The sequence below is a fragment of the Taudactylus pleione genome, unplaced genomic scaffold, assembly GCF_031769625.1.
Source record: "Taudactylus pleione unplaced genomic scaffold, aTauple2 ptg000012l, whole genome shotgun sequence".
In the NCBI taxonomy this organism is placed as follows: Eukaryota; Metazoa; Chordata; class Amphibia; order Anura; family Myobatrachidae; genus Taudactylus; species Taudactylus pleione.
In genome coordinates, this window is record NW_028284415.1 from 19,131,492 (window position 1) to 19,159,139 (window position 27,648).

General features: G+C 45.8%; 1 protein-coding gene across 2 annotated transcripts; it reads left to right on the forward strand.

Annotated features, from left to right (window-relative positions):
- The first annotated feature begins 227 nt into the window (after positions 1–227).
- MFSD6L (major facilitator superfamily domain containing 6 like) lies at positions 228–27,648 on the forward strand. 2 transcript variants are annotated; one of them, XM_088468471.1, is made up of 3 exons: positions 228–446; positions 22,284–22,408; positions 25,662–27,648. In XM_088468471.1, the coding sequence occupies exons 2-3, from the start codon at positions 22,388–22,390 to the stop codon at positions 27,579–27,581; spliced, it is 1,941 nt and encodes a 646-aa protein (XP_088324597.1). In that variant the 5' UTR covers positions 228–446; positions 22,284–22,387; the 3' UTR covers positions 27,582–27,648. The 2 variants fall into 2 exon arrangements, with proteins under 2 accessions (XP_088324597.1, XP_088324598.1); XM_088468472.1 differs by lacking the exon at positions 22,284–22,408.

A 27,648-nucleotide genomic window follows, 5' to 3' on the forward strand; every position in this document is an offset into this window, starting at 1 on the left:
TTAATGTAAGTTAAACCCGCTTTGACTGGTGTAAAAAACAGGAAACATACCGCAACCAATGTGGCTTTGCACTTAGCCATGTGTACACTAGATGGCGGTAGCCGTTGCAGTCCTGCACTGTGCTTGTCAATATTGCTTCTAACCTCTATGGTGCCTGTGAAGCAAACCTGTATCCTAGTAACAGTCTCCTCATCCATCTTGTGTCAGGTGCAGAGCGACACCTGCTGGTGGGTGTGGTTAGAGAAGGATCAGCACCCGGGAGGCCAGGTGACGTGTCCCCTCTCCGGCAGGTGAAGAGGTGGGCGGGGCGGGCAGCTGCAGGTGTAACTGTGTCCAGTCCTGAGATGTGGAGGGTTCCCCCGCTGTCAGGAGTCCGAGAGACCCTCCCCAGTGAGCCCGCAGCCTCCAGGGAGGAGGGGAACCCTGCATGAGCCCACCGGCAGCAGGTCAGTCTGCGTTATAATCAGTGTGTAATACCCAGGCACCCAGTATATCACACTACTCTCTTCTCATATGCAGTGCTGTCTTTACAAGATGTCATAACTCATAATGATGTCATAGTGGCTCCTGTATTATCAGTGTGTAACCCCTAGGCACCTAGCTACAGCAGCTCACTCTATTCCCATATGCAGTGTCACACTCTATTCCCTTATCATATGCCCTGTCACACTCTATTCACTTATCATATGCCCTGTCACACTCTATTCACTTATCATATGCCCTGTCACACTCTATTCCCTTATCATATGCCGTGTCACACTCTATTCCCTTATCATATGCCGTGTCACACTCTATTCCCTTATCATATGCCGTGTCACACTCTATTCTAATATGCAATGTTGTCTTCACATGATGTCAGAATGGTTCCTGGATTAGGATAACTCATTATGATATTCATTAATATATACTTAGAAACACTCACGGGGGCGATTTAATTGTTGCATGGGTGGCAATAATTAATGAGCGCCCAGTTCTGCAATTCAATTGTTCTCCTCTTTCATTATCGCCCTCTTCACGCCCTATTAGACCATCTAAAGTCCTGGTTAGGGTGCCCTAACCATGGGTTTATCTCATATTTTTGCTAGCACTCTCCTGAGGGTGTAAGCCGAAATGCTGGTGCCAGCAGCTATCGTGTTCAGACGGAGCAACAATTGAATTGCTCCGTCGGGCGCCTTTAAAAAATAGCGGCCGGCTAAACAGTTGAATCGCCCCCACCCAATCCAAATAGATAAGGCAGAACCAGCACTCGCTTGAATCAATGTAGAAGCTATATTCACATACAACATCATGGGTATACATGCAAAGGTGGTAATCACCGGGTGCCCAATGGTCCGTTTGAATTGTTGCCAGTTTTCCTCGGGCACTAAGGAAAACTAGCAACTGTTGAAACGGACACCCGGCACTGTACTGTTTTGCATAGGGTTGAGTGCTGCCTCATACCCCATGTACTTAATATATACTTAGACTTTACTGAATTCTTGTATAGTATATTCTGATGTGAAGCGAGTGGTACTTGTGTGACCTCATCATGATATTACTGTTGTATTATAATTATGTCCCTAAGTTTCAGGGGCAGTGTTAAAGATTTATCACTGGAAATGGTCACAATAAAACATTTTCTGTCTGCATGTTTGAGGCAGTTCTTAAGCTAGGTACACACCTATACAATCGTTGGGCCATTCTTTTGATTCCCGACCCCTTCATGCGCTAACTCGGAGTGTGTACGCACTTTCGATCGTGTTTTATCGGAAAAACACAGGTTGCATCTGAAGATGAGATTTTATGTGCAGTTTAATTTTCATCCATTCGGTGGTACAATATCAGACAAAAAGTGAAATGTGTACGTACTTTCCACCATTCTGTCCAAAGCTTCTGCCTAGGCTCCTCCAGCAGCAGTGCCGCCTTTGTTTTTTTCAGCAATTATTTTCAGATCAGTTTCCTCATAGACAGATCAGTTAAGGTAGGTACACACTTGCTGATATTTTGGACGATAACGATATCGTTCAGTCTTTCATATATCGGCCAGTTTGTATGCAAAAACAATGAACGATAACAAACGATGCGCGCTCCCGCAGGTTGTTTTGGTCTTTGTCGTTCATCGCCCGAACATGCAGGCCAGCCTGACGATGTTGTCAGGTTGTTGCATGCTCTGGGATGAGGGAGGGTGCCCGGTACTGAGTGATATCGTTCAGTGTGTGCTCAATGTCGTTAACGACATAGAGCACGCCCCTGCCTAGGACACACTATACGATGTCGCTCATGGAGCGAATCGCCTAGTGTGTACGCCCCTTCAGATTGTATAGGTGTGTACGCATGACTCGGCACTTTGAGCGGGACTTCTGAACATAAGTGTTACTGAAAGTAAAATAGCATTGAAAGTAGGGAAGTGCAGCCTCGGATTAGTTCGGATTTTCCCGCCAAGTTCGGATTTTTCTTGCCAAAAATCGGGTCTCGGAAAGAGGCAAAACGTCATCTTTCATGGACAAACTTCATCATTCCTGGACAAAAGCCTGCACATCCCTAATTGAAAGTATGATTGTGTAGTACAATTTCCATCACCTCATGTTTATTGAATTTATAGCAACATACTTTTTAGCATCTATGTACTAATTTTCAATAAATATTACCAGCCAGTAAATCTAGGTACACACTTGTACAAAATACAGACATGACAGTGTTGCGGGGGACTAAGCAGTTAAGTGTCACTAGCAACTTTTAAACTGTATCTACAGCATTGACACCCACACATGCATCTAACAGATTGTTCAGCATTTTTTGCTAAATTACTGATAAAATTGGCACCAAGTACACAAGGCAGACATTTTAAATACTGTTTACTGAACCGAGAAATTATGCTATCCCATAAATACTTCTCAAACATATTGTGACTGTCTTAAAAATGACTGCCCTCTTTACTTGAGTGACAACTAGAGCATTATAAATTACATAAATCCATATTATTGACTGTGTGCCATCAGTCATCATAACACTTTGAAATATGTGGAATTTTCTCCAATATTATTATTATTATCACATTATTATAAGCCAGATATTACTGTACAGCACTTTGGAATATGTTGTCAGCGTACAAATTATCAACACATTTTATTGCTACAGAGATGGTTTGCATGGAGAACTGAATGTTATCTTACGCAGGCCTGGACAGTTCTTGGTCACCATGGTAACAAAGAGATGCGCCTTGGTGACCACAGCATTTCACCTTTCTGTGCTCACTTCTTCCTCTCCATTTTGGAAACAGTCTGAGAGAAATAGCTGGCTCTGCAGAACATGCAGAATGATCCTGGGTCAGCTCTCATACATGGCATTACACACATTGTGCTGTTTGTCATGAGCCATGCTTTGAAACTTCAAGGAGCAGTGTTTCTCTATACCGCTGGTCTGGTCACTGTAATTAAATAGTGTGTTTATATGGCCATGCATGAGATGTGTAATCGATGGGAATACACTGGATAGGAAAAGGAGAAATACAACAATGGTGGCTATGTACGAGCTGACACTGTGTGATGGGTTACAGGCTGGTAATATAAGTTTGATGTGTAATATTGGGGTAATTATATGCTAGGCATTATTACTGAGCAGTGGCATAGACAGCTTTTGACATTAGGGGGAGAAACTTGGAAAAATAGGCTTCCCAGACCCAGGTATTTCTCATGTTTCCTGATATGACCCATCAGACCCGCACATGTCCCTTCTAATAGTATCCATGCCCTTTATATGGCATCTCCTACCTCCAGTGCCCCTTTTCTGCCTTTATACCCCTCCACATACTTCTTTTGTGCCATCAGACTTCTCCACATATCCATCTGTGGTGCCCACCAATCATCCCCATGTTTCATGTGTTCTGTCTCCCCCCATACAAAATTCTTTGTTTTGTGCTGCGCTCTCAACACCAACCAACCCCCCCCCCCCCCCCCAACACACAAGGGAGTCGGTATGATTCACCGCCGGACCCCTGGCAGGCGGTTCAAATGCTGGCAGCGGCTGCCCGAACAGGATGAAAATCCTGATCGTCTCCAGATAAATATTCACTAACTTATTCACCCACCCTAACCTTCCCCCCCCAAGTGCCTAAACCCAACCCCCCCCCTTCCCCGCTGCCTAAACCTAACCTCCCAGGGGGGTGCCTAACCCTAAGTCTCCCCCCCCAGGAGCCTTAAACCTAACCCCCCACCCCCCCTATGGCTGTCCGCAGCGGTGCCCGGCATCACTTCGATCGGGATGCCGGGCGCTGGCCTCCCGGCGTCGGTAAAATGACAGGCGTCTAAATGTAGACGCCGGTCATTTAACCCTCGTCAGGATTAAGCAGTCGGGAAGCCGGCTGTCGGGATTAGGTCCGCCGGCTTCCCGACTGCATACCCACACAAGTTAACTTACCTCAAGTATTCCATCCTCTAGTTCCCCTCCAGTCCTCTGCAGTGCAGTCTTTAATCAGAAATGTCACAGCGTCATTACATCACTTCCGTGATGCTGCCGGGAACTCGAGATCCAGGCATCTCTTGAGGTGCCCGGAACAGTTACTACACTAACCCAGTAACAGCGTTGTGAGGGCCATCCTGCGTGTGTGGCTCCCTGGTAACCGCCATTGTTGCTCCAGTGTTAATCCAGTGAGGTGCCGGACTAATGATAGACAGTAAAAACGTCAACAATGTCTAGATAGACACCAGATGTTAGACAGTCAATAGGTCGACTGGGACAAAAGGTCAACACACTAAAGGTCGACATGTAAGAAGGTTGACAGGGTCAAAAGGTTGACATGAAAATGGTCGACACATTACTTTTTTTGTTGTTTAGGGCTGGGCACTTACCGGAGGGTTAGGGTTAGGCACTTACCTCAACGGTTAGGTACTAGAAGGGATGGTTAGGGTGGGACACCTATCCTGATGGTTAGGGTTAGGCACCAGGAGGGAGGGTTAGGCACCAAGGCGAGAGGTTAGGGTGAAGATTAGGGCTAAAAAATACATTTTTTTTTCTTGTGTTGACCATTTTCATGTCGACCTTGTCAATCTTCTTACATGTCGACCTTTTGTCCCAGTCGACCTATTGACATCTGGTGTCTATCTAGACACGGTCAACCTTTTTACTGTCTATCTGTTAATCCACACCCAATCCAGTGTGTGCCGCTGGGAACAGCATATGTGCCGATTTTCAGTTCAGGGAGTCCCCCCTCAGCCCCCTGATTACGCCACTGATGCTAGTAAATTAGTTGTATCACCATAACCCAAATCTTTGTGTTTGACTAGCTCCTAAATTATATCATTAATCCATCAGAAATTATAAATTGGACTAGGTGTAACAGCTGGCATCTGCATACGTAAACTCATAACCTTTGACAAATTAGTTCAAGGGTCCAGATGACGAGTGTAATGCTGGGTGCACACTTGTCGATGTATAATTTTATTTGATCGATAAACGATATATCGTGACAGCATTGATGGGAGTGTACATCCGATATGTCTGAACAATGTCATTCACAGACATATTAGGTCGGCCCTGCAGCACAGTCAATGCCGATATATCGGTGAATCTACATATGTGTATGGGTGACCTGTCTTCAACCCATACACTTGTTGACTGCCTACACTGATATCTCAACTGGGCGCAGTTGTGATGTCAGGCCAGACGTATCGAGCGGCTGATTGGTAAACTAGTGTTCCCTCTAGCTCTGGCGCGAGGCAGGGCGCCGGAGCTAGAGAGGGCATGTCCGTGCGCGCGCCGAAGGCGGCGCGGTCATCGAAAAGGGGGCGTGTCTATAAGACACGTCCGCTTTTCGTCACTCTTAGGGGCGTGCCCGGCACTCACGGACACACCGGGCAGCCCCCAAGCCCTGCAGACAGGGAGAATAGATGCCGGGCGCATGCGCCCGGCGTCTATTCTCCGGCGGTGACCGGGTCACCGCACATTTCTTCACCCGCGGGACACTGCGACCCGCGGGTGAAGACGGTTCCCGCAGGCTGTTAGGGCAGGGCGCTTTTTGCCCTCCTTCTGGAGGGCAGGGCGCTTTTTGCCTTCCAGAAAGAGGGCAGGGTGCCGCGCCCCGCTAAAACAGCATAGCGGGAACGCTAGTAAACTATGGACACTTACCAATCAGCCACTCAGATGGTAAATTGGTCTGCTGACCGATCCGTCGTCTGTGTGTGTACCCAGCATTATGGGTATACTGCCGGTGATGTTCCAGCACATATTTTACTGTTGTGGGTCCCCTGTGCATCTGCACCACCTAAATGTATTCTGCTGATATTTGCCAATCATCAGGGCCGTAGAGAGTAAAGAAGGGCCCGGACACTGGACCCTCAGCAGCCAGCATACAGCAGAGTGTGTGCTGGGTTGGGGAGAAAGTCGATTGCCACTGACAGGAAAGAAGCATTACAGGGGGGAGGGGGACAACCTGGGTTCGTCCTACAATTGTTAATAGTAAATTCAGAAGTCACATCCCCATATAAAATGTAATGAAATACAAGCGCTCCATATTCTTTGTTTACTAATCTAAAAATGTGAGTAGACAGCCAGTACTTAGTCATTCACTGCAGCTATACATATTATATTATCAGCTGCTAGAAAGTATTACAAATTTTTGACATTCACAATGGTGACATGCACAGGAGGATGACATTCACAATGGTGACATTCACAATGGCGACATGGACAGGAGGACGACAATCACAATGGCGTCATGCACAGGAGGACGACAATCACAATGGCGTCATGGACAGGAGGACGACAATCACAATGGCGTCATGGACAGGAGGACGACATTCACAATGGCGACATGGGCAGGAAGACGACATTCACAATGGCGACATGGACAGGAGGATGAAAATCACAATGCCGACATGGACAGGAGGACGACAATCACAATGGCGACATGGGCAAGAAGATGACATTCACAATGGTGACAGTCTGCATGTTAACCTTGCAGTTTTCTATAGACTCTTAACTAACCTTAACCCTAAAAATAGAATGTTGAAATTATGTCCTTTAACATTAAAAATGTTGACATTATGAAAATGTCGACTGTCATTGTCGATATTGTGAATGTCGACATTATGATCATATACATCATAATCATCATTATCTTTATGTCAGGCCTAATGAGTACATCTGGGGACGCACAAAGCTAGATTCAGATTTTTCTTTTCACCAAATGTAAGTAATGTAAATGTGTATATGTACAGCACAAAAACTGACATAAGCCCAACTGTAAAAGTGACAGCAGCAACGATGCTGATCCCTAGGCAGTAATATTTTGGTTGGACTAGTTCAGTTCTATTTATATACATGCAGCCTTTCCCTAGAAGAACTTGCTCAACCTGTTAAATATATTAACCAAGATTTTCAAGTCCCCGTCCACCACCAACACCTTGCTGTAGAGAGAGACAAAACATTTCCAGTGACCAGGTAAATTATTCATATTTGCAGCTCACTTTAGGGTTAATCTATTTCCAAACTATGGAGGCGAAGCAAGATGTTGAATAGCCACGGGAAAGAGTTACCAGAGCTATTCAATTGACTGCACTGTTAAGTCAGATTACAGGATTTTTGCTTACACCTCTGATAAGCTAACTAAATCAAGATTCATTATGTTTGCAGACCTGTTGGTCACTGGCTTGGTAAATCCTAAAGCCTTGCTTTCGTTTTTTTTGGGGGTGGTAATTCAATTGTTTCTACCATGGCTATTCGGGTGCAGTAGGTATTACCACCAGACGCAGGGCCGGCGGTTCAAATCCCGACAGCAGCAGCCCGGCAAGGGTGAAAATCCTGACCGTCCCTAAGGTAAGTATCGCTAACCTAATTCCCAACCCTAACCCTCCCTTAGGGGTGCCTAACCCCCCCCCTTCCCCGCAGCCTAAACCTAAGTCTCCCGGGAGGGGTTCCTAACCCTAACCCCCCCTTCCCCTAGCCTAAACCTAACCCTCCCGGGGGGGGGGTACCCGGCCCTATATCCCCCCGAGAGCCCTAAACCTAAAGCACGGCTGCCCGCGCCCGGCTTACCATTGTTCGGTATGCCGGGCGTCGGTCTTCCAGCGTCTGGTTAATGACAAGCGTCAAGTTTTCGACACATGTCATTAGTACCACGCCGGGATTAGAAAGTCTGGAAGCCGGCGGTCGACATTTAGACCGTCGGCTTCCAAACTACATCCCATTTCTTCTGGGCATCCAATGGAGCAATTCAATTGTTTCTTCGTTCGGGAGCAAATAGCCACAGGAGCGGACACGTCTGCTCACAGCCTCCCAAGGTGGCGAGCAGAAATGTGCGATTAGTCGGCACTTTGGGCGCCCGAACCAGTACTTTTAGTTGCTTCTGGGCACGCACACGTGGCACTCGCGTCCTATGGGTGCAACCATACCATTACATTTGGGTGCCCGCAAAAAAATTTAATTGCCGACTTACAGTCCTAAAAACTGAGGGCATTCATCAACACTAAAATAAAGTTTTCAAGGACATTTTCCTAAATTAACGTTATTTTATTATTCATAAACACACTTAGCAAGGAGATATCAGTGATATCTCCTGTGCTAAGTCCCCCTGCGTTAATTTCCACACATTAGTATGGGGATATGGAAATTATGCTATTCATCATATTCCGAAAATTATGTATTTTCGGAATTTGATGGTGTTACTATCCGCCACTTACCTGCTTCCAGCTGGACAGGTCCCCTGGCGTCTACCTCCGGCGCTCTGGTCTCTCCTCTGGCTCCGTCTGCTATGCTGACATTGTGTTCTCCCAGCAGAAAACAATAAAGTTTAGAAAAAAAATATATATATTTTTTTCTCTAAACAGTACTGTGCTCTGCTGGGAGAACACGTGACAGCATAACAGACAGAGCCGGAGGCTGCTGCGCGGGCAGGTAAGTGCTGAACAGGGGGGAGGTGAGGTGAGGGGGGGCAGGTGAGCGGAGGGGGGGGGACACAAACTTACCACAGGTGTAGGCAGTGCTGCACATGCGCTGGTTTTACAGATGTAACAGCGCATGCGCAGCACTGTTTCCAGCTGCGGTAAGTTAGAGCAGGCAGGGATAACTATTTCCCGAAAAGCTGTCATCGCAAAAATGACAGCTTTTCGTAATAGATAGTTATGCAGAGGAGGAATGATGATTTCCTTCGGTAATTAGGTAGAACTCCTACTGAGAAACTATAGGTATAATGAATAGGCCCCTCAGTGATACCCCAAGTTATTGATAAGAATATACAGTATATTTTTTTGCTCACCTGCTGCCCTAAAAAGTAATTTTGCATGCAAAAAAATTATATTAAATGTAACAAATATGGGTCGACAGGTGAATGTTTTTACCTAGTTGTCTTGGCTCATTATCACACCAGGAAGTTGTGTCCTGAAGTGAAGAGTAAACATTCACACACCTTTAAAAACACTTTCTACAAAGCAAGCACTATGTATTATCCTGCCAATTTACATGAGGAACAAATTAATATATGAACACACCAGCATCATCCAATCTTCTACTTTTTCCATATATTATTTTTCTTTATAGGACAGAAGTTTAGTAGTACAATCAAAGCTGAAGTGTGTGTGTGTGTGTGTGTGTGTGTGTGTGTGTATATATATATATATATATATATATATATATATATATATATATATATATATATATATATATATATATTATGGTGAAACCTTTGCTTTTTGATGATTGACTGTACACAAACTTTGTTTAAGGCACAACCTTATTAAAAATATTTTATAAAATTGTCTGCAGGCTGTAAGTACAAGGTGTATATAAAACATAAATGCATTCTGTGTTTAGATTTGGGTCATATTCCCAAAATATTTAATTATAGTATGCAAATATTCAGAAATACGGAACATTCCGATATCCAAAATACCAGTGGTCCCAAGCATTTTGGATATGGGAGACTCAATCTGTGTGTGTGTGATGTGTGTGTATGTATGTATGTATGTATGTGTGTATATGTGTGTGTGTATATATATATATATCAGTCAGGTCCATAAATATTGGGACATTGACAGAATTTTCATATTTTGTCCTCTATTCACCACCACAATGATTTTGAAATGAAACAAACAAGATGTGATTTAACTGCAGACTTTCAGATTTAATTTGAGGGTAAATACATCCAAATCAGGTGAACGGTGTAGGAATTACAACGGTTTCTATATGTGCCTCCCACTTTTTAAGGGGTAAAAAGTAATGGGACAAACTAAACAATCCTAAATCTAACTTTCACTTTTTAATACTTTGTTGCAAATCCTTTGCAGGCAATTACAGTCTGAAGTCTGGAACGCATAGACCTCACCAGACGCTGGGTTTCATCCCTGGTGATGCTCTGCCAGGCGTCTACTGCAAATGTCTTCAGTTCCTGCTTGTTCTTGGGGCATTTTCCCTTCAGTTTTGTCTTCATAAAGTGAAATGCATGCTCAATCGGATTCAGGTCAGGGGATTGACTTGGCCATTGCATAACATTCCACTTTCTAGCCTTAAAAAACTCTTTGGTTGCTTTTGCAGTATGCTTTGGGTCATTGTCCATCTGCACTGTGAAGCGCCGTCTAATGAGTTCTGAAGCATTTGACTGAATATGAGCATATAATATTGCCCGAAACACTTCAGAATTAATTCTGCTGCTTTTGTCAGCAGTCACATCATCAATAAATACAAGGGAACCAGTTCCATTGGCAGCCATACATGCACACGCCATAACACTACCACCACCATGCTTCACTGATGAGGTGGTATGTTTTGGATCATGAGCAGTTCCTTTCCTTCTCTTCTCTTCCCATCACTCTGGTACAAGTTGATCTTTGTCTCATCTGTCCATAGGATGTTGTTCCAGAACTGTAATGGCTTTTTTAGATGTTGTTTGGCAAACTCTAATCTGGTCTTCTTGTTTTTGTGGCTCACCAATTGTTTACATCTTGTGGTGAACCTTCTATATTCACTCTTGTGAAGTCTTGTCTTGATTGTTGACTTTGACACATATACATCTACCTCCTGGAGAGTGTTTTTGATTTGGCCAACTGTTGTGAAGGGGTTTTTCTTCACCAGGGAAATAATTCCTCTGTCATCCACCACAGTTGTTTTCCGTGGTCTTCCAGGTCTTTTGGTGTTGCTGAGCTCTCCGGTGCGTTCTTTCTTTTTAAGAATGTTCCAAACAGTTGATTTGGCCACACCTAATGTTTTTGCTATCTCTCTGATGGGTTTGTTTTGATTTTTCAGCCTAATGATGGCTTGCTTCACTGATTGTGACAGCTCTTTGGATCTCATATTGAGAGTTGACAGCAACTGATTCCAAATGCAAATGTCACACCTAGAATCAACTCCAGACCTTTTACTTGCTTAATTGATAATGAAATAACGAGGGAATAGCCCACACCTATCCATGAAATAGCTTTTGAGTTGATAGTCCCATTACTTTTGGCCCCTTAAAAAGTGGGAGGCACATATAGAAACCGTTGTAATTCCTACACCGTTCACCTGATTTGGATGTATTTACCCTCAAATAAAATCTGAAAGTCTGCAGTTAAAGCACAACTTGTTTGTTTCATTTCAAAACCATTGTGGTGGTGAATAGAGGCCAAAATCTGAAAGTTCTGTCAATGTCACAATATTTATGGACCTGACTGTATATATAATAAAATTATATTACACGCACACACACACACACACTGCATCCGGAAAGTATTCACTACGTTTCACTTTTTACAGCCTTATTCCAAAATGAAATAAATTAATTTTTGTCCTCAAAATTCTACACACAATGGGCCTGATTCAGACCCGCTCGCAAGTGGGTCGATGGTCCCCCACTGCGCATGCGGAGCCGGCTCCGGCGTGCACATGCGCGAGACCCGCCCAGCGAGGGACGCTCCGTCGCTACGGGTCTCGCACCAAAGCGGGGCAGCTGTCGATTGTGATTGACAGCTTGCCCCATTTTGGAGGCAGGCAGGGGGGATGGCTGGCCAAACGGAGGCGTTCCCGAAGGAACGCCTGCCGTTTGGGGGCGGCCCCACTGACATCACGAGTGATGTCAGTGGGTGAGCTTCCGGCTCTATTAGAGCCGAAAGTTCACTGGGGCTTGTGGGAACGAGACCCTACCACAAGGGTCTCGTCGCAAGCCGAGATGGTCGTGACCATCGTGACCATCACCTGGCCGCTCGCTAAAGCTGTGGGTGGTCACCCACAGCTTAGTGAGCGGCCAGGAGGCCGTCTTTAAAAAAAACAGGGACGCCCTGATTCAGAGCGAGCGCTCTCAAAGAGCGTCCAGCTCTGAATCAGGCCCAATATCCCATAATGACAACATGTAAAAAGTTTTTTTGAGATTTTTGCAAATTTAATAAAAAAAAGAAACATTAAGAAATCACATGTACATAAGTATTCACGGCCTTTGCCATGAAGCTCAAAATTGAGCTCAGGTGCATCCTGTTTCCACTGATCATCCTTGAGATGTTCCTACAGCTTATTTGGAGTCCACCTGTGGTAAATTCAGTTGATTGGACATGATTTTGAAAGGCATACACCTGTCTATATAAGGTCCCACACTTGACAGTGTATGTCAGAGCACAAACCAAGCATGAAGTCCAAGGAATTGTCTGTAGACCTCTGATACAGGATTGTCTTGAGGCACAAATCTGGGGAAGGGTACAGAAAGATATCTGCTGCTTTGAAGGTCCCAATGAGCACAGTGGCCTCCATCATCCGTAATGTAGAAGTTTGGAACGACCGGGACTCTTTCTAGAGTTGGCCGGCCATCTAAACTTAGTGTTCGGGATAGAAGGGCCCTAGTCAGGGAGGTGACCAAGCACCCGATGGTCACTCTGTCAGAGCTATAGCATTCCTCTGTGGAGAGAGGAGAACCTTCCAGAAAGACAACCGTCTCTGCAGCAATCCACCAATTAGGACTGTATGGTAGAGTGGCCAGATGGAAGCCACTCCTTAGTAAAAAGCACATGGCATCCCCCCTGGAGTTTGCCAAAATGCACCTGAAGGATTCTGACCATGATAAAGATTGAACTCTTTGGCGTGAATGCCAGGTGTTATGTTTGGAGGAAACCAGACAACGCTCATCACCAGGCGAATACCATCCCTAAAGTGAAGCATGGTGGTGGCAGCATCATTCTGTGGGGATGTTTTTCAGCAGCAGGAACTGGGAGCCAAGTCAGGATAGAGGGAAAATGAATGCAGCAATGTATTGAGACATCCTGGATGAAAACCTGCTCCAGAGCGCTCTTGACCTCAGACTGGGGGGACAGTTCATCCTTCAGAAGGACAACGACCCTAAGCACACAGCCAAGATATCAAAGGGGTGATTTCAGGACAACTCTGTGAATGTGCTTGAGTGGCCCAGCCAGAGCCCAGACTTGAATCCGATTGAACATCTCTGGAGAGATCTCAAATTTGCTGTGTACCGACGCTTCCCGTCCAATCTGATGGAGCTTGAGAGGTGCTGCAAAGAGGAATGGGTGAAAGTGCCCAAAGATAGGTGTGCCAAACTTGTGGCATCATATTCAAAAAGACTTGAGGCTGTAATTGCTGCCAAAGGTGCATCAACAAAGTATTGAGCAAAGGCTTATTTTTTATTAAATTTGCAAAAATCGCAAAAAAACTTTTTACACGTTGTCATTATGGGGTATTGTGTGTAGAATTTTGAGGACAGAAATGAACTTATTCCATTTTGGAATAAGGCTGTAACATAACAAAATGAGGAAAAAGAGAAGCGCTGTGACTACTTTCCGGACGCACAATGTGTGTGTGTGTGTGTATGTGTGTGTGTGTGTGTGTGTGTGTGTGTGTGTGTGTGTGTGTGTGTATATATATATATATATATATATATATATGTGTGTATGTGTATATATATATTTAATTACAGTGCCTTGCAAAAGTATTCACCCTCTTTGCATTTTTAATGTATTTTTGCCTCACAACCTGGAATTAAAATGGATTGTTTTGAAGGTGTGCATCATTTAATTCACAGAACATGCCTACAACTGTGAAGTTGTGGTTTTTTTTATATTGTGAATCAAACAACATTTAGGACAACATAACTGAAAACTTCAGCGTGCATAACCATTCACCCCCCTAAAGTCATTACTTTGACGAGTCACCTTTTGCGGCAATTACAGCTTTGGATAAGTCTCTATGAGCTTGCCACATCTTGCCCCTGGGATTTTTGCCCATTCCTCAAGGCAAAACTGCTCCAACTCCTTCATGTTGGATGGTTTCCGCTTGTGAACAGCAGTCTTCAAGTCTGACCACAGATTCTCAATTGGATTGAGATCTGGGCTTTGACTAGGCCATTCCAACACATTTAAATTTTTCCTCTTAAACCACTCGAGTGTTGCTTTAGCAGTATGCTTCGGATCATTGTCCTGCTGGAAGGTGAACCTCCATCAGAGTCTCAAATCACAGGCAGATTGAAACAGGTTTTGCTCAAGAATATCCTTATATTTAGCACCATCCATCTTTCCCTCGACTCAAATCAGTTTCCCAGTCCCTGCTGCTGAAACACATCCCCACAGCATGATGCTGCCACCACCATGTTTCACTGTGGGGATGGTGTTCTTGGGGTGATGGGATGTGTTGGGTTTGCGCAAGATATAGCGTTTTCCTTGGTGGCCGAAAAGTTCAATTTTAGTCTCATCTGACCAGAACACCTTCCTCCATACAATTGGGGAGTCGCCCACATGCGACTCATATCATGTCTTCTTATTTTTATCACTAAGTAATGGCTTTTTTCTGGCTACTCTTCCACAAATCCCAGCTCTATGGAGTGTACGGCTTATTGTGGTCACATGCACAGATACACCAGTCTCTGCTGTGGAACTCTGCAGCTCCTTCAGGGTTACCTTTGGTCTCTGTGCTGCCTCTCTGATTAATGCCCTCCTTGCCCGGTCTGTGAGTTTTGGTGGGCGGCCCTCTCTTGGCAGGTTTGTTGTGGTACCATGTTCTTTCCATTTGATGATGATGGATTTGATGGTGCTCCGGGGGATCATCAAAGATTTGGATATTTTTTTATAACCCAACCCAGAATTGTACTTCTCAACAACTTTGTCCCTGACTTGTTTGGAGAGCTCCTTGGTCTTCATGGTGTGATGCCTCTTGCTTAGTGATGTTTCAGCCTCTGGGACCTTTCAGAAAAGGTGTGTTTATACTGACAGATCATGTGACACTTAGGCCCTCATTCAGAGCCGTACGCTCTGAGCAGAGCGCACGCTCTGCATGAGGGCCGGGCTCCTTTTTCATGGAGCGTCCTCCTGGACGCTCGTATAGCTGTGGGTCACCACCCACAGGCTATACGAGCGTGCATTTTGATGGCCGCGATGGTCGTGACCATCGCGACCATCGAAATTGCGAGCCGGAGCCTGCGGTTGAGGTTTTCAACCGCAAGCTCCGGAGTGATTTTGGCTCTATCAGAGCCAAAATCACTCCCACTGACATCACTAGTGATGTCAGTGGGCCGGCTTCTGACGGGAGGCGTTCCCGTGGGAACGCCCCCGTCAGGGAGGCACGCCCCCGGCACGCCCACCAAAGGGGGCGTGCTGTCAATCAACATTGACAGCACGCCCCCTTTGATCGGACACAACGAGCGAAGGAAAGTCCTTCGCTCGTCGTGTCTGGCGCATGCGCACGACGGAGCTCCCTCCGTCGTGCGCATGCTCAGTGCAGACCATCGACCTACTTGCGAGCGTACAGCCGCTCGCGAGTGGGTCTGAATCAGGCCCTTAGATTTCACACAGGTGGACTTAATTTCACTAATTATGTGACTTCTGATGGTAATTGGTTGCACCAGAACTTTTGAGGAGCTTCATAGCAAAGGGGGTGATTACATATGCACATGCCAATTTTCAGAATTTTACTTATAAAGATTATTTTTTATATATATTTTTCTCATTTCACTTCACCAAAGTAGACTATTTTGTGCAGATCATCACATAAAATGAAAATAAAAAAAAAATAAAAAATTACAGGTTGTAATGTAACAAAAAAGGTAAGAGGCCAAGAGGGGTGAATACTTTTGCATATATATATATATATATATATATATATATATATATATATAATTTTTTTTTTATATTTCTACTGCAGGGTCCATAGGGTATCCACGGGATACCTTGGGTTATAGGGGATGGCATTTGTCATCGGGCACCGCATAGTTAAAACTTTAGTCCCAGGATGCATCGGGGCCTCCTCTCCTGTACCCCGCCCCCAGGCCAAGGCACATTCAGATTCGTAGGTGCCCGGCCGGAGTCGGATCACTGCATGGAGGAGCTGTTAAAACAGCCCCAGAAGATCTTCAGAGCGGACATAACGGACAGTTCAACGGGCGTCCGTGCTGCCGCTCCAACACCCCACCGGCGACGAATCTCGGGGATCTTGGCTGGCATCTGTGGGTTTCCGCTAGCAGGAACTCCCGGGGGCCTGGAACTATGACTGGGCTGCACGGGGATCAACAAGGTAAGCAGACGACTGCTGGTGCACAGTCCTCTATTGTCCCCAGGGTTGGGGGCTCCCTGGGGACAGCAGCGTGTGCAGCCAGGCACTGAGCCTGCGCTACCACTAGACTACCAGGGATATCGGGCTGCAGCGTTGCGGAATACGCTCCAGCATCCTAGGAGTTAACAGCATGCCTGGGGAGGGCGCCTTCCCTGTACAGCACAGCAGGCTCCTCCCCTGCTGCACACAGCGCCTTAACACTGCAGTCTGGCGGGCTGTGTCAGTGCTCCTCCTCCAAGCCTGCCTCCTCTGAGCTCTCTGGCGGCCATTTTAGAGCGACAACACTGGTCTCATTGGAGCGGTGCGGACCCTGGGTCCCCCTGCATACCTCTCCTCCAGAAAGTCAGTGTATGAAGCACTATTCCTACCAGACTTTGTCTGTGTAGTGCCATTAGTGCAGGTGGTTATTCTGCATTGTATATGACTTATGCTAGCGCTGTCTGACTGTATTTTCTTTCTGTCAGCCATTTTTGCTATCCCTATACCTTTTCCTCCTCTCAGCCCTCACTGTGCCAGTACTGTCAGGGTGGAAATTTACCTCATAGTTAAAGGTGTTTTATTTTTATTTTTTTCTGTGTGGTGGGTCACATACAGCAACTATGTCTGGGAGTGACTAATCTGTGCAGAATGGTGCCCCTCTCCTGCTTTCCTGCTCCAGATGTAAAGCAGGTATTGGGGAGGGAGATGTATGTAATGGGGGCTTATGTACAACATGTTCTGCCCTATTCATGTACACCTGCTGTTCCTAACTCTGCGTAGGAGCCTCTCTGGGCTTGTTTTGCACAAGCTTTAAATACCCTTGTGGGGCGAGATCAGTATGATTTACCATCGGCTCAAATCCAACAGCAGAAGCCCGGCAGAGGTGAAGATCCTGACTGCTAATTAGGTAAGTACCGCTAACCTAAGTCCCTACCGTAACCCCCCTCTAAGTGCCTAAACCTAAGTCTCCTGTGGGGTTTGCCTAACCCTAACCTCCCCCCAGGGACACCCCCCCCTTCACCTAGCCTAACCCTAACCCCCCCTTCCCGTAGCCTAACCCTCCCGGGGGGCTGCCTAACTCTAAGTTCCCCCTGGGAGCCCTTAACCTAACCCTCCCGTTTAGACCGTCTGCATACCCGTGGGACGGTTGGCTGCTCCCCCCGCGAACTGGGGTTCACGCAGCAGGCGGTAGTCCAATATTCCATACAGGGGGTCCTCCAGCAGATGATGGTGGCGCAGTGCTTCCCTCCACAGCCAGCACCTTCTCAGGTGTCTCCGGAGCCTGTGTGGGTTAACTGCTTCTCTACCACGGTTCAGAACCTGACAGAGATGTTGCATGGTGAAACCCCGCTTAGACCTGCTAGGAAACAACTGATGTCGTCTCAGCCAACACACTATGATGAAGACGACGAGGAGATACATGACTTGTCTGACACTGAGCGGGATGCTGAGCCTAAGACTAAAATGTATGTCCACGGTCTCATATGTGCGGTTCTTGTGATCATGGAGATTGGGGACGAGGAGCCTCCGGCAGCTAAGTCCAAACATGCCTTTTTCAAGGATGTTAAAAGTACTGCTGCAATATGTCCTCTGTCTGATCAGCTGGTGGATCATTTAGAGGAGGAATGGAAATTACCAGGAAAGCGTTTCCAACTTCAAAGACGTTTGGCTTACACTTATCCTTTTGAGGAAAATGATTTCTCGACTCCCCCTCAGGTGGATTCTCATGTGACACGCCTGGTTAAGAGTGCGACTCTGCCCATGCCGTCCATGTCCTCTATGAAAGACTTTACGGACAGGAAGGTGGAGGTGTGTTTAAAGTCTGTCTATTCACTTTCAGGAGGGGCTTCCAGGCTAGCTATGGCCATCTGCTCGGTGGCCAGGGCCATGGAATGCTGGGCGAACTCTCTGGAGGCGTCTTTTCCCTTAGATGCTACCAGTGAACAAATAGAACTGGTAGGTTATCTCAGGGATTCGGCTACATATATTAATGAGTCGGCTTTAGATGTTAGCCTCTTAACGTCCAGGATTTCAGCTGTGGCCATGTCGGCACGGCGCTTCCTGTGGTTACACTCTTGGAGAGCAGATGCTGAGTCCAAGAAGGGGTTGGAGTGTTTACCCTTCAATGGAAAGGTTTTATTTGGTCAGGATTTGGACAAGATCGTGTACACTTCGGCAGCTGCAAAATCTGCTTGTCATCCCTTGGCCCCGGTTCCATCGGGATCTGGGACCTCATCCTTTCGGAACTATTGTCCTCAGGGAAAACCTAAGGTTCAGTCCTTTCCTAGGCCGTTAGGAGCCAAGAAGGTTACCAAGCCCAAGAAACAGGCTTAGAGCACCAGACGTCCGGCGTCCAAGTCTGATGATAAACCCTCAGCCCGATGGGACGGGCGCCCCTTGGGGGACCCCAAGGTGGGGGGCCGACTTCTTCAATTCGCCCAGTGCTGCTGTCAGACCACCACAGACACTTGGGTAAGGGAAGTGGTCTCTCAAGGGTATGCCCTCTCTTTTCGCAGAAGGCCTCCTCATCAGTTCTTCACCACGGGACTTCAGTCAAACCAGGACAGAGCCTTGGAGATCCAGAGTGTAATACGCTCTATGCTTCAAGCAGAAATTATAGTACTGGTACCGTTAACTCAGAGGGGAATGGGTTACTATTCCAACCTCTTTCTGGTCCCGAAACCAAACTGTTCATATTGGCCTATCCTCAACCTAAAGTCCTTGAACAAATTTCTCTGAGTACCTGGGTTCAAGATGGAAACCCTGCGGTCTATTATACTGACTATGGAACCTGGGAATTTTATGGTGTCTCTGGATATTCAGGATGCCTACTGTACTTGCATATCCCGATTGCTTCGGCCCACCAGAGGTTCCTCAGGTTCCCTGTCCTACAACATCATTTCCAATTTCATGCCCTTCCGTTTGGCCTTTCTACTGCACCAAGTATTTACCAATAATGGCAGTTATGGCAGCCCATCTGCGGATGCAGGGGGTCCGCCTGTTGCCATACCTGGACGACCTTCTGCTGCTTGCTGGGTCTCCAGAGGTACTTCACCACCACCGCCTGCAGCTAACAATCTCTGTGCTGCAGACTCACGGTTGGCTGACTCCCTGACTTCTTCCCAGAGGATGCTCCATCTCTGGGCACTGTTGGACTCTCAACAGCAGCAGATCTTCCTGACCAAGGACAAGATCTCTATTTTGCAGACGCGAGTATGCAGGTGCCTGCACAGTCGCTGATGCAGTTACTGGACTCCATAGTGTCGACATGGTAGAGTATGCCCAGTTTAATTCCCGGTCTCTGCAGACATTGATCCTCTCCAGGTGGGACGGATCTTCTCATCGGTTACTGACACAGACAATGGTGCTGTCACCGGAGGTGCATTTGTCCCTGACTTGGTGGCTTCAGACTGGTCACCTCACCAAGGGGCGTCCCTTTTTGGATCCCGGACTGGGTACTCCTGACGACGGACATCTGTCTCCGGGGTTGGGGCGCAGTGATGGGTCCATACTTTCAGGGAAGGTGGACCGAAGAGGAGTCTGCCCTACCAATAAACATATTGGAACTTCGGGCGGTCTTCAGGGCCCTACAGAAAGTCAGTTTCATACTTCACGGAAAGCCTGTGCAGGTTCAGTCAGACAAGCCACGACGGTGGCTTACATCAACCGTCAAGGAGGAACTCTGAGTCAGGCAGAAGTGTCCCGCATTCTGACGTGGGCGGAAGAAAATCTTCCCGCCATATCGGCAGTGTTCATACTAGGAGTACTCCAACTGGGAAACTGACTTCCTCAGCCGTCACGACGTACATCCAGGGGAATGGTCTCTTCACCAGGATGTGCTTCAGCTCCTAGTGGCCAAGTGAAGTCTTCCGGAGATAGACCTCATGGCATCTCGTCACAATTGCAAGCTACCGGTGTTCGGGTCCAGGACAAGAGACGCCGAAGCTCTTCTTGTGGACGCTCTGTCGGTCAGGTGGACCTTCCAGTTTGCATACCTGTTTCCACCGTTCTCACTTCTTTGAACTTCCGAAGCATCCGAGGAAGAAGGAGGCATGATCCTGCTGGTGGCTCCAGCGTGGCTCAGACGTCACTGGTACTCGGATCTGCAGAGTCTCTCCATTGACACTGTTTCTGTTGCCTCAACGTCCGGACCTGTTGTCTCGGGGTCCTTGCCTTTACCCGGATCTGGGTCCTCTGTCTTTGAGACATCCCTGCTGAGGTCTAAAGGTTTTTCTACCTCTGTGGTTAACACCATGCTCACAACACGAAAACCTGCCTCTGCCAGGATTTACCACAGGGTGTGGCATACCTACTTTGAATGGTGTTGTCCCAGAGGTTATGACCCCCAAGTGTTTCGGATATCCAGGGTTTTGGCTTTCTAACAGGCGGGTGTGGATCTAGGTCTCCACCTTGCTTCACTGAAGGTGGGTGTCTCTGCCCTTTCAGTGTGGTTCCAATGAAGAATTACTCCCCTTCCTGATATCCGCACTTTCCTTCAGGGGGTCCTTCGTATTCGGCCTCCCTTTGTCCCTCCTGTGGCTCCATGGGATTTGGCTGTGGTACTTAGGGCTCTCCAGGGCCATCCATTTGAACCCCTGGGCTCAGTGGACCTCAAATGGCATACGGCTAAGACTGTGTTTCTTCTGGCTATTGCTTCGGCCAGAAGAGTGTCAGATTTGGGGGCTCTTTCTTGTCGCCCTTCGTTTCTGATTTTTCACCAGGACAGGGCGGTGCTTCGGACCCACCCTTGTTACCTTCCTAAGGTCTCTAGTTTCCACATTAATGAGGAAATTATAGTACCGTCCTTGAACTGTCCAGACCTCTCGGCTGGTGAGGCCTCTTTGGAAGTGGTACGTGCTCTCCAGATAAATGTGGACCGTACCAGTTCCCTTCGGAAGTCGGACTCTTTATTTGTCCTCTATATGGTTTCCATAAGAAGGGTTGGCCAGCCAATAAGCTAACTTTGTCTAGGTGGATTTGCATGACGATCTCTGAGGCTTACACTCATGAGGGCCTTCCAATTCCGCCCTCTTTACTGCTCATTCTACTTGGTCTGTGGGTCCTTCGTGGGCAGCTCGCCGTGGCGCCTCAGCTGTTCAGCTTTGTAAGGCGGCCACGTGGTCTTCTGTCCATACCTTTTGTGAGGTATTATGCTTTCGATACCTTCGCCTCTCAGGATGCTTCCTTTGGGTGGCGGATTCTCCTTCCTGCACAGGAGCGTCCCCACCCTTAAAGGGACTGCTTTGGGACATCCCCAAAGTATCCTGTGGATACCCTACAGACCCTGCAGTAGAAAATAAGAAAGATTATAAGAACTTACCTTTGTTATCTCTATTTCTACGAAGTCCATAGAGTCCACAGGACTCCCACCCTGTCGCACCTGTGCTTCAGATGGGCTTTATTCTGGTCACCGTTTTTTCCATCTCCTTCAGTGTGAGAATGTGATACTTGCGTGTTCCAGACTTTCTTCTCTCTTTAGTTATTCTCCTCCAGCCTATGGCTTGTTACGTAAATGAAGGCGCCTTAGCCTGGGTGCGGGGTATAGGAGAGGGGGCCCTGGTGCATCCTGGGACTAAAGTTTTAACTACGTGGTGACCGATGACAACTGCCATTGCCTATACCCCAAGGTATCCTGTGGACCCTATGGACTTCGTAGAAATAGAGGTAACAAAGGTACATTCTTGCAATATATATATATTACACTGAAGTACTCTGCTAGCATGTGAGGCAATGCTTTCCGTTGACTCCAGTGTGTCCCTATGACTTGATACTACATTTTGCATGCTGTTGTCCTAAAATAGTTAAATGGTGCGTTTTTCCAGCCAGAAAATGTTGGTGTCCAGTATGCTGTGGATTTATCCAGTGTAAGGAAATTTCAGTTCCCGTCGCAATAGAATGATTTGCCACTCAAACCCTGCGTGCATGCATGCACTACTTTACCTCTAATGTATGTATTAAATTTTTGTATTTATTCCTGCCCTGATATACTGTAACCCATTGAGTTTATCTTCACCAGCTGAAAGATTCACCCTTCATTCGTACAAAGGGCCTGATTCATTACAGATCGCAACTGCGAATGCAATAGCGATTACGCACGCAGTCTCACTGCTATAGTATGCTAATCCATTGAGATTGCTATGCCATCGCAGGACAACATAAGGATGGCCTTTTTACCTTACACATGAAACCTGTGAAACCATCGGGGATATAGAGTACCATCGCAGCCTCACACACACTTGCACAAGCCCTGACATTACTCAGGAATTGCTAACTTCAGCGCCCCCCCCCCCCCCCCCCGGTCACCTCCCACAAATGGCACCTCCTGTCTCCTTACGTGCGTAATTGCTGTTGTGATCGGTAATTAATCAGGCCCAAAGACTGAAGTCCATTAATCGCACATCTGAAAACTGAGTTGTAGCTCAATCTTCTGTCTAGATTACGTATAATGTATGATGAGCTCATGTTATTTCTGTTATAATTGTATAAATGAGCTGTTATTATTTGAAATCTGTTTTGATCTGTGGACTCCTCACTCTTTGTAACATATTACATAGAAAATAGTATTAGAAATATAGCGACCTAGGCTTTGCAATGGCTGTACTGCATGACTCTTCAATTTACTATGTCAGACAGAACTTACAAATGTATAGTGGAGCTGAGCATATTGAGTTATTATATTAATATTAACTATGCCTAAAATTTCCGGGAGGCTGCTGCGCATGTGCCAAAACTTGGACAGGGCACCTGAAATCTTAAAACCAATGTACGTGAGTTAATAAATATGGGAGTGTGACAATATATGAGAAAAAAATGGTCGGTACAAAGAAGTTTATTTTGTTATAAACTGTTAAAATTCAATATATTAAAATATTCTACAACAAAAAATCTAAAGGTGCCCACACACATACCGATCTGCACACGATCCCACGATGTGTGCGATTTCCCCTGAACTCTCCCCCGGCAGCTCCTACACACAATTTGGAGTAAAAAGCATAAGATCTATCGTGCTTCTTAACTTTTTTTTTTTTCCCCCAGTGCATTTTGTCCCAGAATGTCAGATCTGCCCTACTGCACGGCAGATCTGACGATGCGATGTGCGACCAGCGGGGACGTGCATCGCATCGTGATCGTTAGTTAGGACTCACGATTTCCTCACGATTTGGCCATATTTTACACGATCTGTCGTCACGATTTGTCGGAATCGGCCAGATTGTGTAAAATATCGCTATGTGTGTGGGCACCTTTAGTATTTTCAATATATCAGTCCTATATTTTATAGCTAAAACTACCTAAATTATAAGTGTCTTGAAATTAACATCTAAAAGTGCCTTTTAAAATTTCTATGAAATTGTCTTAACTAAATATATTTGAGAGCCTTTGTGGGAACCAGTTTTCTTTTACTGTTCACATAATATTTATGTGGAAAAAAAATAGGGGACCTAAATGTAAAGGGACATAGCAACCAATTACATTTTTCTTCATTGTTTGACCTTTTAGTACACTTTGATGATGAAAAATTGTAGACAAATATTTGAACGCTTGCAGAAGACTGCTGGGAACTAATGCAAACCTGTTATGGATGATTCTGTGAGATTGCAGTTATTGTATTTGACCAGTTCAAACCTTGTAAGTTGTGTTATGAGGGTTACACACGTGTGAATTTTGGATCAACTTTTAAGCATACTTGCCTACCCTCTTAGAAATTGGGTGCCGCTGAATTGCATCATTTTGGCCCTGCCCCCTGCTTCACAATGCTGGTAATCTCGGCATTGTGTAGGCGGGCCAAAATAAGGCGATTGCGTGACTACGCCCACAAAGCTGTCCGGTCACGCCCCCTATGCCGACCTTGCCCCCTGCAATGCCGATCTGGCTGCTCCCTCCTGGAAGGGGCAGCCAGAATGTTGACAACCCTGCTTTTAAGGCACTTTTATAGTCCCAATACAATACAGTACTTTGGGCCTGATTCAGAGATGTACGCAAGCCCAATAGTTTGCATGCATCTCTGATGGCGGGGGGACTGCGCATGCACATGATCCATTCCGGGCTTTGCGTTGTTGCAGTGCCCTCCAGCCGCAGCATGATTGACATGTTGTGGCCGTTTGGGGACGGGGAGGCTCTGCCTACGTTTCCAGAAAACGGGAGCATGTCGGCTCTGTTTTCTGGGAGTGCAGAGGCCAGTGTCTGTGTCTAACGATGCAGATTACTGGTCTCACAAACAGACAGGAGGTGGCCATTGTGTTGATCCAATCCTGCATTTTCGAACATAGGCATCTTATCTGAGATGCCGGCAGGAGGCATCTTTTTCCTACAGACATCTCCTGCAGGCATTAGCATTTATTTGCACAGCAGCTGTGTAAAAAGCGTACATCTCTGAATCCGGCCCATTGTATATTGTCTTCTTACATGAAGACCATTACACTGTAAAAAGTACTTTATCGGTCGGGATCACCTTTATCACTGTGCTGTGGGGACATCCCCAATATGCAGTGCAGGACACCTCCTCCTCACACATCATTACGCCACTTCAGTACAACAATGTAACATTGGAAGCCCCAGTACCAGTAATTACCTTGCTGATACTTTCACATGTTATATCAGCTGACTGACATGGCATAATAGATGTGGTGGGGTGGATCCAGCATAGCAGTATCATGTAGTCTGATGGGGAATTTTATGTTTTAAAGCTTTTATTTCATTGCAGCCAGCAGACCCCATGCAATGGCTATCCCACTGAAGTTGGATAAGAACTGTTTATAAAGAGTTGTTTAATGCTGTTATATTATTAAGGAGGCTGAAGCTAAAAATACCTGTGTATGTAAAAGCTATTTGTATGGCACTACTGGATGTGCAGTGCTTTTACAATTTACAAGAATACAGTATGAGGAATAAAATATAACTCAAGGTAAATAAATATAGTAAACTGACAATTACATATAGAAAGTTTCCTGGCCCAGCGACCTTGCAGTCTAATGAAAAGTACTTTGTACTACTAGCAAATAAACAAATCTGAAGTGACATACAATATTTGAAATCGGCAGCTCTGTGGCAAAATATCCCAAGTTACATATTTATCTGTTTTATAATAGTCTTATAAATGCATGTGTTGTCACTCTTAGATAATTGTAAATTAATTCACAGCATCATTAGTTGTAAGATATCTCATGTGGTTTAGTAATACATATACTTTTATTTGTTCACAGGTCTTTTGGAAGTGGCTATTCACAGCTGAAGACATGAGTGCCACCAAGCAATGGAACATCAGCAAGGCCCTGGCTGTCGCCAGCTTGTTCCACTTTTTCCACAATTTTGGAAAGTTCTGTGTGATACCTTTCTTAACCATTTTCTTTCGATACCTTGGACTGAGCCCCCCGCTGGTGGGCATTGTAATGGGAATAAAACATATCATCTATGTTTTTTGGGCTCCTCTCTGCTCTTTTGTAGCTAAGAGTAACAGCAAGAGGAGGTTACTCATTACGTCATCTCTGTTTTTGTCAGCCGGAGCAGGGTTAGCGCTCACATTTTTCCCACCCCTAGAAAAGGATATGGTACTCAAGTACTGCAATGTTAGCCTTTCTTGGAAGGGCAGACTAACCACACCAGGTGCTATGGACTTTGAAATGTTTGGGCCTGATCTTAATACAAGCTTTGTGGTGACTGTAGTTCCTACTACTCCTACTACTACTACACTGGCATCAATTATGTTTACAAATCTCAGCCACAAGACAATTTCAAGCTTTGCTATGAAAACAACAAGTACTTCTAAAACTCCGGAGGACTCTGATGCCACAGATGTAATTGTTCACCTTTCCAGTCCAACCCCAAGTTCTGAAACCGTAACTCCTCACCAAAAAAGACTTAAACAACTTACCAATGAAAGATTGCTCACGACAAAAGTTAGCATCAGTAGTAGTAAGTTACCTGTAGTAAATAAAACTTCAGCTAAAGCACATCAAGTTCAAGGGAATAGTTCTGGTTCTCCTGCTTCCTCACCAAAACCTAAAGCCTCCAAGCACACTTTTCATCAGAAAAAAGTCAGAGACGCGAGCATGATCCATTCTGTACGGGCACATTTTCTGGATGAACACAAGACATTCCTGATTGTTTCAGGCATCATAATTGTCTGGGCAATCTTTGCTGCACCATTAGAATGGACAGCTGATGACAGTCTCTATGAATATCTTGACTTTGTAGACGCCACAGACAGGCACAATAGAGTTTGGTTTTGGCGTTTTATGGGAGCTTGCCTTGGATCATGTTCCATTGTGTTCCTGATAGACAATCTCAACTGTTTTCTCATTGCCGACATCCCCCGAGTCTACCTCCATTTCTACGCATACTCTGCTTTTATGGTTTTAACTCTACTTTTAAGTACTTTGTATCCTATATATGTCTCCAAGAAAACTGAACACGCTAATAAGACTATAAAAGCTTTAGGCCTCATTGGAAGTGATGGTCGGATTATCCTAATGTCTCTTACTGTCTTTTTGACAGGTGCTATTGGGTCCACTGCACACAATTTCTTATTTTGGCAGATGCAGGATATCGGCAGCACTGAACTTTACATGGGTGTCTCTATCTTTCTTGCCCTCTTTTCTGAAGTTGTGCTTCACTTTTTCAGGGAACAACTGTTGAAGGTCATTTCATTTAAGTGGACAGTAGCACTTGGTCTTGGATGTCTGGCAGTGCAGTTCCTATATTACTCCTTTTTATGGACTCCTTGGGCTGTGTTGCCCATTCAACTTTTGAGTGCCTTCAGCAATGGAGTTCTCTTTTGGGCAGTTAATTCCCAAGCAGAAAATGTTGCCACCCCAGGAACAGAGCGGTCTCTCCAGCTTGTTCTTCACTGCCTCTCGCATGACTGCGGTGCCAGCATAGGCAGCTTTGCCAGTGGTTTCATAATCAGTAGTTTCAGCCTCCCTATATTATACCAAGCATGCTGTGTAGCTCTGCTGCTGTGGCTGTTAATATTCTTGTTGGTCCAGCCCAAGCTCCCCCACATAAAGAAAATTAATTATTCACGACTCCTTGCTGCTGACAACAGTGATATGAGTGACTCGGAAGATGAACAGGAAAGAGATTGGCTTGTCAAGGCCATGAAAGATGATAATAAAAAATGGTAGCCTATAATGAACTGCGTGATAGTCGCTAAGGCTAGCCAAAGCATGGGTTCTATAATTCTAATGTATT